The 11,940-nt window shown below is 63.9% G+C and overlaps 3 protein-coding genes across 5 annotated transcripts; 2 read left to right on the plus strand and 1 right to left on the minus strand.

Moving 5' to 3' along the window:
• The first annotated feature begins 1,403 nt into the window (after positions 1-1,403).
• On the plus strand, positions 1,404-5,379 carry HAS3 (hyaluronan synthase 3). The gene is made up of 4 exons (XM_085234569.1): positions 1,404-1,559; positions 2,104-2,724; positions 3,128-3,229; positions 3,307-5,379. The coding sequence occupies exons 2-4, from the start codon at positions 2,104-2,106 to the stop codon at positions 4,228-4,230; spliced, it is 1,647 nt and encodes a 548-aa protein (XP_085090695.1). The 5' UTR covers positions 1,404-1,559; the 3' UTR covers positions 4,231-5,379.
• Positions 5,380-5,497: 118 nt separating this feature from the next.
• CHTF8 (chromosome transmission fidelity factor 8) lies at positions 5,498-7,185 on the minus strand. Of its 3 annotated transcripts, none has more exons than XM_003209894.5 (4): positions 7,081-7,185; positions 6,512-6,561; positions 6,320-6,437; positions 5,498-6,241 (listed from the first exon to the last, which is right to left on the minus strand). In XM_003209894.5, the coding sequence occupies exons 2-4, from the start codon at positions 6,532-6,534 to the stop codon at positions 6,044-6,046; spliced, it is 339 nt and encodes a 112-aa protein (XP_003209942.1). In that variant the 5' UTR covers positions 6,535-6,561; positions 7,081-7,185; the 3' UTR covers positions 5,498-6,043. The 3 variants fall into 3 exon arrangements, with proteins under 3 accessions (XP_003209942.1, XP_019475396.1, XP_010716461.1); XM_019619851.2 differs by having other exon boundaries at positions 7,111-7,175; XM_010718159.3 differs by having other exon boundaries at positions 7,037-7,168.
• On the plus strand, positions 7,146-11,867 carry UTP4 (UTP4 small subunit processome component). The gene is made up of 16 exons (XM_085234567.1): positions 7,146-7,394; positions 7,854-8,045; positions 8,126-8,210; positions 8,321-8,405; positions 8,635-8,851; positions 8,943-9,114; positions 9,196-9,287; positions 9,608-9,704; positions 10,053-10,117; positions 10,231-10,353; positions 10,473-10,632; positions 10,757-10,863; positions 10,981-11,076; positions 11,171-11,356; positions 11,501-11,611; positions 11,719-11,867. Exons 1-16 carry the CDS (start codon positions 7,236-7,238, stop codon positions 11,833-11,835), a joined length of 2,064 nt encoding a protein of 687 aa, XP_085090693.1. The 5' UTR covers positions 7,146-7,235; the 3' UTR covers positions 11,836-11,867.
• Positions 11,868-11,940: the final 73 nt, after the last annotated feature.

The raw sequence follows: 11,940 nt of genomic DNA on the forward strand, positions 1-11,940 counted from the left end.
CTCTGTGCTGAGGGGGCTGCAGGCCCTCGCAGTACACCACTGTTTGGGGGCATTCCAGCACTGGAGTCAGTCCTCTCCCTCTGTCAGGGCAGCCCCCAGGGGTACCCCAGCAAAGGGGACACCTCAAACCTGCAGCATCACTGCACATCCTGGGCAGAGTGGGTGAACAGGGCAGGGGGCTGCAGGATCGCAGCAGGGTACCCGGGGGTCCGGCACCCTGCAGCAAACCAATGTTCCAGCCATCCCCAGCCAGGGGTGCACGGTGCTGCTGCACCACAGCCTTGCAAGGTTGGGGTACCGGGCTGCATCCCCACCCCCGGCAAAGCCACCAGCACCGTGCTGTGCCGTGCCGTGCCGTGCCGTGCCGTACTGGGTGTGTGCGTGGCCAGGAGCGCATTGTCCTCGTTGGCGGACCGGCGCTCCTCTGCGCTGTCACCGCTGCCAGCCGGTGCCGGCGTTGGGCTGCGGGCGCACGCCGGGATGCTGCCATACCGGCTGTGCTTTGCCAGGGCCTGGAGCAGACGGCCAGAGGAAGGGTTTGAATGAGAAGTCTGTATTAATGCAGCTCCCTGGGCGTCTGACTGCAATTCTGCCGCTGCGAACAAGGAGATTTCTGTGCCGGAGGAGGAGGAAATTTTATTTATACCTTGGGAAGCACTCGTGCGGGGAGAGCACCCGGGAGCTGCGATCACACTGAAAGGTAACGGGGCCGCAGCATAACCCCAGCCTGGGCACCTGCAGCGGGGCGCGGGTGTGCACCCTCCTGTCCCCGTCCCTTCCCTGCCACCTGCAGTGCCGGGACACCCCGTGCCCCATCAGCAGGGACACAGATGTGACCATTTGGTGCCACGTGGGAGCCCGACAGCCGTGCGGGGGTCCCAGCTCGTCCCTGCCCCACCGTGCGCGGGGGACCCCCGGGGTCCGCCCAGGGAGTGTCCCCTTGGAGGGCGGCACCGAGCCCTGCACCCAGCCTGGGAGGAACCCAAAAGTGCGGGATCTGAGCCCAAAGAGGAAAGGCTGCGGCTCGGAGGGGTCCATTCCGGGGCTGGCGGTGCCCTGCCGTCAGCCTGGCATGGGGACATCGCGTGTGATGGACGCAGGGCTCCCGCTCTTGAGGGGGGAAAGGGACAGAATGACAGCACGAGGTGTCCCCGTGTGTCCCCGGGAGGGGGTGGCTGATGGCTACGGGGGGGACGCGAGGAGGGGGGGAGGGTCCGGGAGGATGGCACGGGGCTGATAGCGCGGTGTCCCCGGGTTTCCCAGCGCTGTTCCCGGCTGACGGGTGGGGACGGACCCGGCGCCCGGTGCATCCCGCAGTGCGGGGCCGGTGCCGGGCGGGTCCCGGGGGCTGCGGGCGGGGCAGGGGGTGGTGCCGGGGGTGCTGGTGCCGGGGGTGCCGGTCCCGGTGCCGGGCGGAGACCCCGCGGGCTGCGGGCGGTGCCGGCCCCGCCGCGGTATAAAGCGGCCGCGCGGGCCGGGCCGGGCGCACAGCAGCGGCGGCGGCGGCGGCCGGGGCGAACGGCACCACCGGCACCGGTACCCGCACCGGTAGCAGCACGGTGAGTCCCGGTACGGTCCCTCCCCTCCTCCTTCCTCCCTCCCTCCCAGCCCCGCCGGTACCAGCCCGGGGCTCCTCCGCCCCCGCGGCTCTGCAGGACCGCCCGCGGCCCCCCCACAGCGCGGAGCGGCACCGGGGGCCGCGGGGCGGGGGAGGACCGGGAGCGGCGGGGCACTGCGGAGCCCCCGGCAAGCGCTGCCCGCTCCCGCCCCCTCCCTCAGCCCCGGGCTCCCCCGGCCCCGCGGCGCAGTCCCCGTCCCACAGTTGGGGTGGGGGACCAGGGAGGGGCCGAGCCGGGTCCCGCAGTACGAGGACCGGGGGTCCCGGGGCTGTGCCTGCCCCCTGGGGTCAGCCCACTGCCCGTTGTCCTCGTGCCCTTCCCTGTCCTCCAGCCCAGCCCTGCAGGGCTGCGGGGGGGGAAATCCCAAAAGCGATGTCTGCATGGGGATGAGGTTCACGTGGGCTGGGAGACCACCCGGTCACTGTGCCTGCATCGCGCTGCTCCCTGGGTGGTGGCCGTGCCCTGACTGTCCCATCCCACCCAGATGCCAGTGAGCCTCTCCACGGCGCTGCGTGTCGTCGGGACCAGCCTCTTTGCGCTGGCGGTACTGGGGGGCATCCTGGCCGCCTATGTCACCGGGTACCAGTTCATCCACACGGAGAAGCACTACCTCTCCTTTGGGCTCTACGGGGCCATCCTGGGGCTGCACCTCTTCATCCAGAGCCTTTTCGCTTTCCTGGAGCACCGACGCATGAGGGCTGAGGGACAGCCGGTGCGGTTGGGCCGCTCAGTGGCCCTCTGCATCGCCGCCTACCAGGAGGATCCCGATTACCTGAAGAAGTGCCTGCACTCCGTCAAGCGCATCGCCTTCCCTGACCTCAAAGTGGTGATGGTGGTGGACGGCAACGGCCCGGACGACACCTACATGCTGGACATCTTCCACGACGTGATGGGCTCTGAGCGTGTGGGCAGCTACGTCTGGAGGAGTAACTTCCACGCATGGGGCGAGGGCGAGACGGAGGCTGGGCTGCAGGAAGGGCTGGCCCATGTGCAGGCTCTGGTGCGCAGCACCACGTACTCCTGCATCCTGCAGAAGTGGGGCGGGAAGCGCGAGGTGATGTACACGGCCTTCCGGGCGCTCGGAGACTCCGTGGACTACATCCAGGTGGATGTGGGATCCAGGCGGGAGGGGGGGACACGCGGGGTGATCTGGGGGCCTGCGGGGTGCAGCGCCGCACGGGAGAGCTCAGTGTTGCTTCCTTGGTGCATCCCTTGCTGCGTGCGGGTGTCACCCGGGGGACACCGTGCAGCACCGCATGGGGCCCAGACCCCCATGCCTGGGTTGGGGTCGGCTGGGGTGTCCCGCCGCGATGCCATTGACCAGAACTGGGTGTCCTGGGGCAGTGGTGTCCGGCACAGCGGAGCGCTCTGCTCCCCTCACCGCCCGCTGCTCTGTAGGCTCTGCCTCGTCTCGCCGGCCGCGGCTCAGGCTTGCCCGGCTGGGGCTGGGCTGTCTGCCGGGCGCGCGTGGGCGGCGGAGCGGGGCTCGACGTTGCCTCTGCCCCCAGGTGTGTGACTCAGACACGGTGCTGGACCCCGCCTGCACCACCGAGATGCTCCGCATCCTGGAGGCCGACCCCCGCGTCGGTGGCGTCGGTGGCGATGTCCAGGTACGGCGGTGGGGCAGGGCGGGGGTGCACGGGGCACCGCTCTTGCACTGGTGGCACTGACCCCATCTCCTCCGCAGATCCTGAACAAGTACGACTCGTGGATCTCCTTCCTGAGCAGCGTGCGGTACTGGATGGCCTTCAACGTGGAGCGTGCCTGCCAGTCCTACTTCGGCTGCGTGCAGTGCATCAGCGGCCCGCTGGGCATGTACCGCAACGCGCTGCTGCAGCAGTTCCTGGAGGACTGGTACCACCAGACCTTCCTGGGCACCAAGTGCAGCTTTGGGGACGACCGGCATCTCACCAACCGCGTGCTCAGCCTGGGCTACCAGACCAAGTACACGGCACGCTCCCGCTGCCTGACGGAGACGCCGACACGCTACCTGCGCTGGCTCAACCAACAGACCCGCTGGAGCAAGTCCTACTTCCGTGAGTGGCTCTACAACGCGCTGTGGTTCCACAAGCACCACCTCTGGATGACCTACGAGTCGGTGGTGACCGGCTTCTTCCCCTTCTTCCTCATCGCCACCGTCATCCAGCTTTTCTACCGCGGGCGCATCTGGAACATCCTCCTCTTCCTGCTGACGGTGCAGCTGGTGGGCATCATCAAGGCTACCTATGCCTGCTTCCTGCGTGGCAGCGCTGAGATGATCTTCGTCTCCCTCTACGCCCTGCTCTACATGTCCAGCCTGCTGCCCGCCAAGATGTTTGCCATCGCCACCATCAACAAGTCAGGCTGGGGCACGTCGGGCCGCCGCACCATCGTGGTCAACTTTGTGGGGCTGCTGCCGGTGTCGGTGTGGGCGGCCGTGCTGCTGGGCGGCCTGGCCTACACAGCCTACAGCCAGGACCTGCTCAGCGACACCGAGGTTGCTTTCCTCGTCTCGGGTGCCGTCCTCTACGCCTGCTACTGGGTGGCCCTGCTGACGCTCTACTTGGCCATGGTGGCCCGGCGCTGCGGGAAGCGGCAGGAGCAGTGCGGGTTGGTCTTTGCCGAGGTGTGAGGACGCCATGGGTCCCCTTGCAGTTGGCGCTGACCCAGCGGTGGCCATCCGGCTGCTGCTCCCTGCGTGCGGCAGCACTGAGTGCCCCCCAAGGTCAGCATTTGTGATCAAGTCTTGCTTTTTTTTTTTTATTGTGGTTGTTTTCTTTTTTTTTCTTTTTAATTATTTTTCATTTTTTTGTTGTTTTCTGTAAAACTCAGCCCCGGGGGTGCTAGCGGCCGCGCCGGGGCTGTCTGGAGCTGTGCTTGGCACAGCCTTGGTGCTGCAGGGTCCTTCCTTGTGCCACGCTGAGCATTTCGCTGCCTTGGTGCGAGGGCACAGCGGGAGCTCTGCTGGTTGGGCTCCCCCTGCCCTGCTGGGCCCCATCCTTTGGTGCTTTCCTGGGACCCCCGATGTCCCCCTCGTGGTACTGTGAGGATGGACCCCATGTGTCCAGCCAGGTGCTGAGCTGTGATGCTCAATGCTGCTGGGGTTGCTGCGCCCCAGGATTTTTTCCCCACCATCCCTGTGCAGCCCCTGCATGGGCAGGAGCCGGCTGCAGGCTCAGCCCCTTGTCTGCCATGATTTAGGGACAGAAATTGGATTTCATCCCAACATTGGCACCATGTCGCTCAGGTGCTGTGCCAGTGCCAGGCACCGCTGGCTGGTGCTGCCAGCTGGGCCCACCTATGGGGGCTCAGCATCCCCTGCTCTGTCTCCATGGAGCTCTGAATGTCCCCAAAAGCCACCCACCCCCATCCCCATGGCTGTGTATGTGCGGGCATGTACCCACAGCTCCCTCCAACTCCATTCTGGGGATCTGGCTGCCCCAGGAGGGCAGCTCCTCCGTTGTGCTTTGCCAAAGAGCATGTGGAGGGGGCACTGGCACTCCATTTTTGTGCCCACAGCCTGGGCAGAAGCAGGAAAACCAGGCCGTGGGTCAGCTGGAGCGTGAGCTGCTGATGGTCCGGCCAGCCCACGGCCCCATAAAGCCAACCACGTCCCGGCTTCATGCCAGCTGCCTTCTCCACCGCCCCTCCTCTGCCCCCTAGCTCTGGAAGCGAGGAGGGAACCTGGCATCCGTCTAGACAGCGGGGAGGCGCTGGGTTTTAGGCCTGGGCATGCAGAGGAGGGCGGGAAGAGCCAGTTCCCAGCCTTTCCCTGCCCACTGGGTCCTCCTGGGTATACCTACGGCCATCTCCCCTGGGCCCTCTTTTCAGGGCTAGAACCTTTCTACAAGTGAGGCTTTTTATTTAAGATGGGATTTTTTAGGAGACTTTTGTAGCTCTTTTCGTATTTACACTTTATTGCCGATTGTTTGTAAATCTATTTATTTTTAAACTCCTATTTTTTTCATATTTTGAGAGGTCTGTTTTTTATATCCTGGTGGATTTGACACAATAAAGACTTGCACAGAGAAAAGATGGTGTGTTATCCCTGCTCCCCCTGCCCAACTCCACAGGGGCTCCCAGGTCTGGGGAGACTCGAGGGGGAAAGGTGCTAAAACAGAAGTGGTAAACCCTGTCTGCAGCTCTGCTGGCTGCAGGGGTGACTTTGGATGGGAACATGAGGAGGCAGCCAGCTTGAGAGTGTGCCCAAGCCATCCTGGCACAGGCAGGAGGATGGGCAGAGCTGGCAGCACGATGGCTGCAGAGCTGAGTTCTGGTGCTTGAGGCAGTGCTGGTGGCAACCATGAGCAGCCCCCGTTAGGGGCACAGCCTGGCCCTGCAGGATGCCCCTTGCCTAAGGTGGGCGCTGTGTTCGTGCCCCAGCTGTCCTCAGCAGTGTCACAGCAAGGGAACAGCATTGCTCCCGTGGCAGTAGGTCTGTGTCCTCACACCTTCTTGGGCACATTGGTGATGATGGGCTTGGGCCGTGTTTTGAAGAGCAGCTTGGTCCTGATGAGGGCAGTAACAGCGTAGCGCGTCCCTGCAGGGTCGGCTGCCTGCTTCATCAGGACAGCAAAGGGCTTCTCCAGCTGCACCACCTTCCCATAGAGGATGTGGTGGCCCACAATGAGCACGGGGATGCCCTGCGTGGGAGGAATGGGGTGAGGATGGCCCTGTGGGCACCGCCATCCCACAGCCCGGGTTCAAAGAGGGCTGCTCACCTCACGTGTATAGTGCAGGTCTCCCAGCAGACTCCCGGGCAGCGCACCGCCACCACGCGGCTCCACCTCTCCCTGCAGCTCCACCAGCACCCAGCGCTCCAGGCTGCCTGCACCAGCACTGCCAGGGAGAGGAGCGGTGTCACCCTCCAGGCACAGGGTACACAAGCATGGCAGGCCCAGGCCCCCACTCACCTGGAGATAACAAGCTGCACCATAACGTGGGCTCTGCAGAGCTGCTGTCACTGCAAGGGGATGGGAAGAGCCCTCAGGCTGCGTGGCACTGGGACCCCCATCGCCTCAAACCCATGCCCTGAACACTCCCACGTCCCCTGTGCCATGATCCTTTTCTATGTCCCAATGAATCTACTAAGCCCAACGTTCCCATACCCCCAACTCCATTCAAAGCCCCACTACATTCAGCTGCCCCCCGTGCCTTGCTTCCCCACCCATGCCCCGAGCTCCCCCATAACCCCACACCCCACCAAATCCGCGGAGCTCCGAGCGCCATACCTCCCATCATATCCAGCTGCTCCCTATGCCTTGATGTCCTCCCCACGCTCTAAATTCCTCCCCATGCCCACACCCCACCGAATCCTCTACGCCCAGAGCCCTGTACCCCAAAATCGCACCGGCCCCCCCGTGTCTCCTGGAGCCCCGTGCCCCACCCACACTCTCAGCCCTTCCCGTGCCCCCCCGTGCGCGCAGCCCTTTGCCCGCCCCGTTGTTCCGTCTGGCTGGGTGCTGCCCGCCTCGCTCCGCACCCCCAGCTCCGCTCCCACCGCCCGGCACACCCGAATCTCCCGCCGTTCCGCTCCGCACTTCCGCTTCCGGGTACTGGGGATCACTTCCGCTTCCGGGAGCGCGGCGCCGCACGTGGGGCCCGGCGGGGCGGAGCGGAGCGGGGTCGGCAGCCGCGATGGGGGAGTTTGAGGTGCACCGCGTGCGGTTCTTCGGGCTGGTGCCCGCCGGCGTGCGCTGCATGGCCTACCAGCACCGCGGCTGCCGCCTGGCGCTCGCCCGCACCGACGGCGCCGTCGAGGTGTACAACTTCGCCGCTAATTACTTCATGGAGAAGGTGGGCTGCGGCCGAGAACGGGGAGGACAGGGCTAGGTGGTCGCGGGGGAATGCGGGGAGAACGGGGAGGACCGGGCCGGGTGGTGGTGGTGGGAGTCTGGGGGGGAAGGCAGGAGGGGGGAGCGGGTCTGGGTGATGGAGGGGAGACGGAGGGAGAGCAGGGAGAACTGGGCTGGGGGCTGAGGGGAACGAAGGGGAGAACTGGGTGGAGTGATAGAGGGGAACCGGGGGTGAATGGAGGGGATGGTGAATGGAGGGTGATGGTGGAGGACCGGGTCATGTGACAGTGTGGAACCGGGGGTCATCGGGAAGAGCAAGTCTGGAGTGTTAACAGGAACTCGGGAGGAACCGGGGTGTGGGGTGACAGGGGAGAAGCAGCAGGGAACCAGCGGTCACAGGGTTAGGGGTGGTGGGGATACAGGTGGAGCGGAGCTGTGGTGATGGGGCCTGCTTCCCTAGGCCATCCCCGGGCACCAGACACGCTCGGTGGAAGCGCTGTGCTGGGCAGCAGGAGAGCGGCTCTTTGGGGCCGGCTTGTGTGGGGACATCACTGAGTATGACCTGGAGCGGCTGCACCCGGCCTACGCTGTCGATGGCTTCGGGGGACCCATCTGGAGCATGGCTGCCAACAACGACGGCACACAGCTGGCGGTGAGCAGCAGGGATGGGGCTCACAATGGCAGAGGAGCTGCCACCCCCAGGAGCTGATCCTTACCCCCCCCAATCTCTAGATTGGCTGTGAGGATGGCTCGGTGAAGCTCTTCCAGGTGGTGCCTGGAGGTGTTCAGTTTGAGAAGAACCTGGACCGGCAAAAAGGTGAGTGTGGGGGGCTCTGCAGGGCCATCCCCTTGTCTACTCCTTGTACCATTCTGGACACTGAGAGGCTGTTGTGCCCTGGAGCACACCTGGAGCTTCTGTCTCTACAGGACGTGTGCTGTGCCTCTCCTGGCACCCCTCGGGGACCCACCTGGCAGCTGGCTCCATCAACTTCATCCGTGTGCTTGATGTCCGCTCAGGTAATGAACTGCTTGGAGAGGGGCATCGCTCCTTGGAGCTGCCTTCAGGGGGAGCCTGCGGTGTCCCCTGTCCTGGGGCACCATCAGCAGCCACAAGTCTATGCTCTGGGATGTGTGCCTGGCACTGCCTGAGAGTCCTGCAGCTCACAGGACACAGGGAAAGGACAAAGTGAGGAGCCTGAGATCATCCCACTCTCTCCCCATCTTGAACAACCCTTCCCTACCTCAGGCCGAACAGCCCAGAGGATCATGGTGAACTATCATGTGCCAAAGTCCAAGAAGCGTGAGTGCGTTGTGTGGAGCATCGCCTTCCTGTCCAGTGGCACCATCATCAGCTCAGACTCATTTGGGAGAGTGCAGTTTTGGGACTGGGAGCGAGGGACTCTGCAGGACTCCCACACTGTCAGCACCTCAGCTGCCCTTTCACTGGCTGTGTCGGAGGTGAGGTCACCCTGGGTCAGGACAGCAGTGCCAGCACCCAGGTGATATCCATCTCTGTGCCCTGTGATCAACAGCCCTCTCTTTTTCCCAGGAAGAGGACAGCATTGTGGTGGGCACCTCGGCAGGGGCTACCTACCAGTTCCAGCTGCTGCCAGTGAAGACAGGCGGCCAGGAGAAGCGCTGGGTGAAGACGAAGCCATTCCAACATCACACTCACGACGTGCGAGCTGTGGTGCACACCCCGACAGCTCTCATCTCTGGAGGTGAGGGCTGTGTGGAGGAGCTCAATGGGTGAAGTCCCCCCCCCCCAGTACTTGCTTGTATGAGCTCCGCTTGGTTTTCAGGCCTGGATGCCCAGCTGGTGATCCGCCCGCTCATGGAGAAGGTGCAGAAGAAGAGCTACGACGCAGTGCTGAGGAAGTTCACCCTTCCCCACGTGAGTGTGGCTCTAAGCAGGGTCCCATGATGGCTCCTGGGGCCATGAGGTGAGCTCTGTGGGAGCAGCCAGGCCCTGCCTGCCCCGCTGGGTCCCCTCCTGGCGCTGGCCCACGCCTGTGGGCTCCTGTAATGCAGTGAGATGATGAGTAGAGTTGAGTTGATGAGCCTGTCCTACTGGTCCTGCTGCGGCTCCTTCTCCTGGTTCTCATCCCATAGAACCTGAGCTGTTCCTTGCTGGCAGCCCAAGCCGTTGAGGCTTTGGCCTTGCCCTTTCTGCCAAGCTGTGGTCCATGATAATGTGCCCGTTTCTGCCTGCAGCGACGCCTTGTCTCCTGTGCCAGGAAAGCCCGGCTCCTCCTCTTCCAGTTCTCCCAGCACCTGGAGCTCTGGAGACTTGGCTCTACTAATAAAACTGGTACGTCTGCAGGTGGCTGTTGGGTACAGACCTCTGTGTTTAACCCCAGGGCAATGTCTGAAGGACTACAGGGTGCAATCTGCCAGGGCAGCAGAGGAATGGTGCAGCCCAGCTCTGCTTATGGCTGTGTTACCCAGTGCTGTGCAGGACCATGGTGCTGCTGCTGGCAACATACTCTTCTTGCTGAACTGGATGGTGCCCTGAGGAACTTAGCCTTGAGGCAGCCAGGGAAGGGTCTGGATCCATCCTGGTGTCTGGCACCACGCCCCCTGGGTCCCCTGCCATTCTCACCCGCCTCTTAGGGCCTGCGTGGTTTCTGTTGTTGCTGATGTTTGGTTGTCATTCCAGGAAAGGATGGAGAGGTCCTTCCCTTGAGCCGCATGCCAGAACACCTCTTGCAGCTCAAGAGCAAGGTAAGGCTGAACTGGGGTTGGCATCCGTGCTTGGCAGCTTTGCTTCCTCCGATGGCCAAGCTGCAGGTGCCAGGGTGCTCTGCAGACCCCACTCAGCACCTCCACATCTCCAGGGTCCTGAGCACATCTACTGCAGCTGCGTCTCACCCTGTGGCAGCTGGATTGCCTACAGCACTGCCTCTCGCTTCCACCTCTACCGTGTGCAGCACGAGGGCGACAACATCAGCATCAAGAAGGTGAGAGCTGGGGGGGCTCACAGGGAGCTGGGGCTGCTGGTGACGCAGTGCGTGGGTCAGCAGCAGCAGGGCTGCTCGTCAGCAGTGTGACTGCCAATGCTGCCTTCTCTACCTGCAAGGTCCCTGGCGTGCCCAAGCTGCTGCTCCCAGCCTACCAGCTGCAGTGTGCTTCCGACTCAGGCAGACTCTTCATCGCCTCTGACAGAGGCTCTGTCCATGTGGTGCAGCTGTTGGAACCGGGGGGCTGCAAACACCTGCACACGCTGCGCCCACCTGCAGGTAGGAAGCAGGCACCGTGGCCCCTGTGGGCACATGGCCGAGGGTGCTGCCCTAGATCTGGGACACCTTGGAGTAGTTTAAGGGTTTCTTGTGTCTGTGTAGCATTTGTGTGTGTGTTGTTCAGGAACCCGGGAAGCTGTCTACCTGCTGGCATCGAGCGCTGATGGGAACTGGCTGGCTGCGGTCAGCGGGGACTGGGAGGTGCACGTCTACAGCCTGAAACACTTCAAGGTACAGGCAGGGCTCTGTGTGGGGTCCTCTGCGGTTTCCCTGGAGCTGGGCACTGGGGAGGATCCCGGTGGGTGGCAGAGGACACGTGGGGCAGAGTGTTGTCTTTCTGCCTTTCAGCACCACTGCACGGTGCCCACCTACAGCTGCGCGGTGACAGCCCTCGCCATCCACCCAGCAACCAACAACCTTTTTATCTCCTACTCGGACCAGCAGGTGGGAGCTGTGCCTGCGGCAGCCCCGTGCTGCTTGGGATCGGCTGTGTGTTGGCATTGGGCTGATGATGGGGACCTTCTCTCCTGCCCCACAGCTCTTTGAGTTCAGCATCCCTGAGAAGCAGTACACGGCCTGGAGCCGCTCGGTGCAGAACAGCGGGCTGCACAGGCTCTGGCTGGAGAGGGACTCGCCCATCACCCACATCGCCTTCAACCCCAAGAACACCTCGCAGATCCTGCTGCATGATGTCTACATGCTGTGTGTCCTTGACAAGTCTCTGGTGAGCTGAGAAGGGCACTGCTGGGGCTTCGCAGGGGCTGCTTGTGCTGGTTCAAAGGGAAGGGCGGGTATTGTGCAGCACTGCAGGGGGTGAGCACAGGGCTTGGTGCCCGAGCTGCAGCACTGACACGGGCCGTGCTCGCAGCCCCTGCCCGACAACAACGCCCTGCTGGTGAACCAGAGCACCCTGAAGCAGCTCTCGGAGCCTGCCCGGCACCGGCAGCTCCACGCCTTCAAGATCTGCAAGAAGTTCCAGGTGAGCAGCGCGGTCCCTGCGTGCATCTCATCCCCATGGAGCGCCCTTGGGACCGCTGCCCTCGGCACTCTGCCGCGTTCCCTGCACTCACACCGTTGTGCCCGCAGCCGCTGCTGTTCGCGGACCTTCTGGATGAGCGCTGCCTGGTGACGGTGGAGCGGCCCGCCGCGGACATCAACGCGGAGCTCCCGCCGCCCGTGCAGCAGAAGAAGTTCGGCACTTAGCGCCGGCCGCCTCAATAAACGCGCTGTTCTCACGCCGCGGTCCCGCGCCTCGTCCTTACCCGGAGCGCCGAGCCCCCGCCTCCCCCGCCGCCAGTCCGCGGCGCG

Source organism: Meleagris gallopavo, chromosome 13 (genome assembly GCF_905368555.1).
Source record: "Meleagris gallopavo chromosome 13, MGAL_WU_HG_1.1, whole genome shotgun sequence".
Lineage (NCBI taxonomy): Eukaryota > Metazoa > Chordata > Aves > Galliformes > Phasianidae > Meleagris > Meleagris gallopavo.

What these genes read in the sequence shown, in the direction of transcription:
- HAS3 (XM_085234569.1), top strand. Translation starts at nt 2,104, where the DNA reads ATGCCAGTGAGCCTCTCCACGGCGCTGCGTGTCGTCGGGACCAGCCTC. An exon ending in ACTCCGTGGACTACATCCAG is followed by an intron (nt 2,725 to 3,127) that starts GTGGATGTGGGA and finishes CTCTGCCCCCAG; the next exon opens with GTGTGTGACTCAGACACGGT. An exon ending in GCGTCGGTGGCGATGTCCAG is followed by an intron (nt 3,230 to 3,306) that starts GTACGGCGGTGG and finishes TCTCCTCCGCAG; the next exon opens with ATCCTGAACAAGTACGACTC.
- CHTF8 (XM_003209894.5), bottom strand. Translation starts at nt 6,534, where the DNA reads ATGGTGCAGCTTGTTATCTCCAG. An exon ending in GTGCAGCTTGTTATCTCCAG is followed by an intron (nt 6,438 to 6,511) that starts GTGAGTGGGGGC and finishes TCTCCCTGGCAG; the next exon opens with TGCTGGTGCAGGCAGCCTGG. An exon ending in ACCTGCACTATACACGTGAG is followed by an intron (nt 6,242 to 6,319) that starts GTGAGCAGCCCT and finishes CCTCCCACGCAG; the next exon opens with GGCATCCCCGTGCTCATTGT.
- UTP4 (XM_085234567.1), top strand. Translation starts at nt 7,236, where the DNA reads ATGGGGGAGTTTGAGGTGCACCGCGTGCGGTTCTTCGGGCTGGTGCCC. An exon ending in TCTTGCAGCTCAAGAGCAAG is followed by an intron (nt 10,118 to 10,230) that starts GTAAGGCTGAAC and finishes CCACATCTCCAG; the next exon opens with GGTCCTGAGCACATCTACTG. An exon ending in ACAACATCAGCATCAAGAAG is followed by an intron (nt 10,354 to 10,472) that starts GTGAGAGCTGGG and finishes TCTACCTGCAAG; the next exon opens with GTCCCTGGCGTGCCCAAGCT.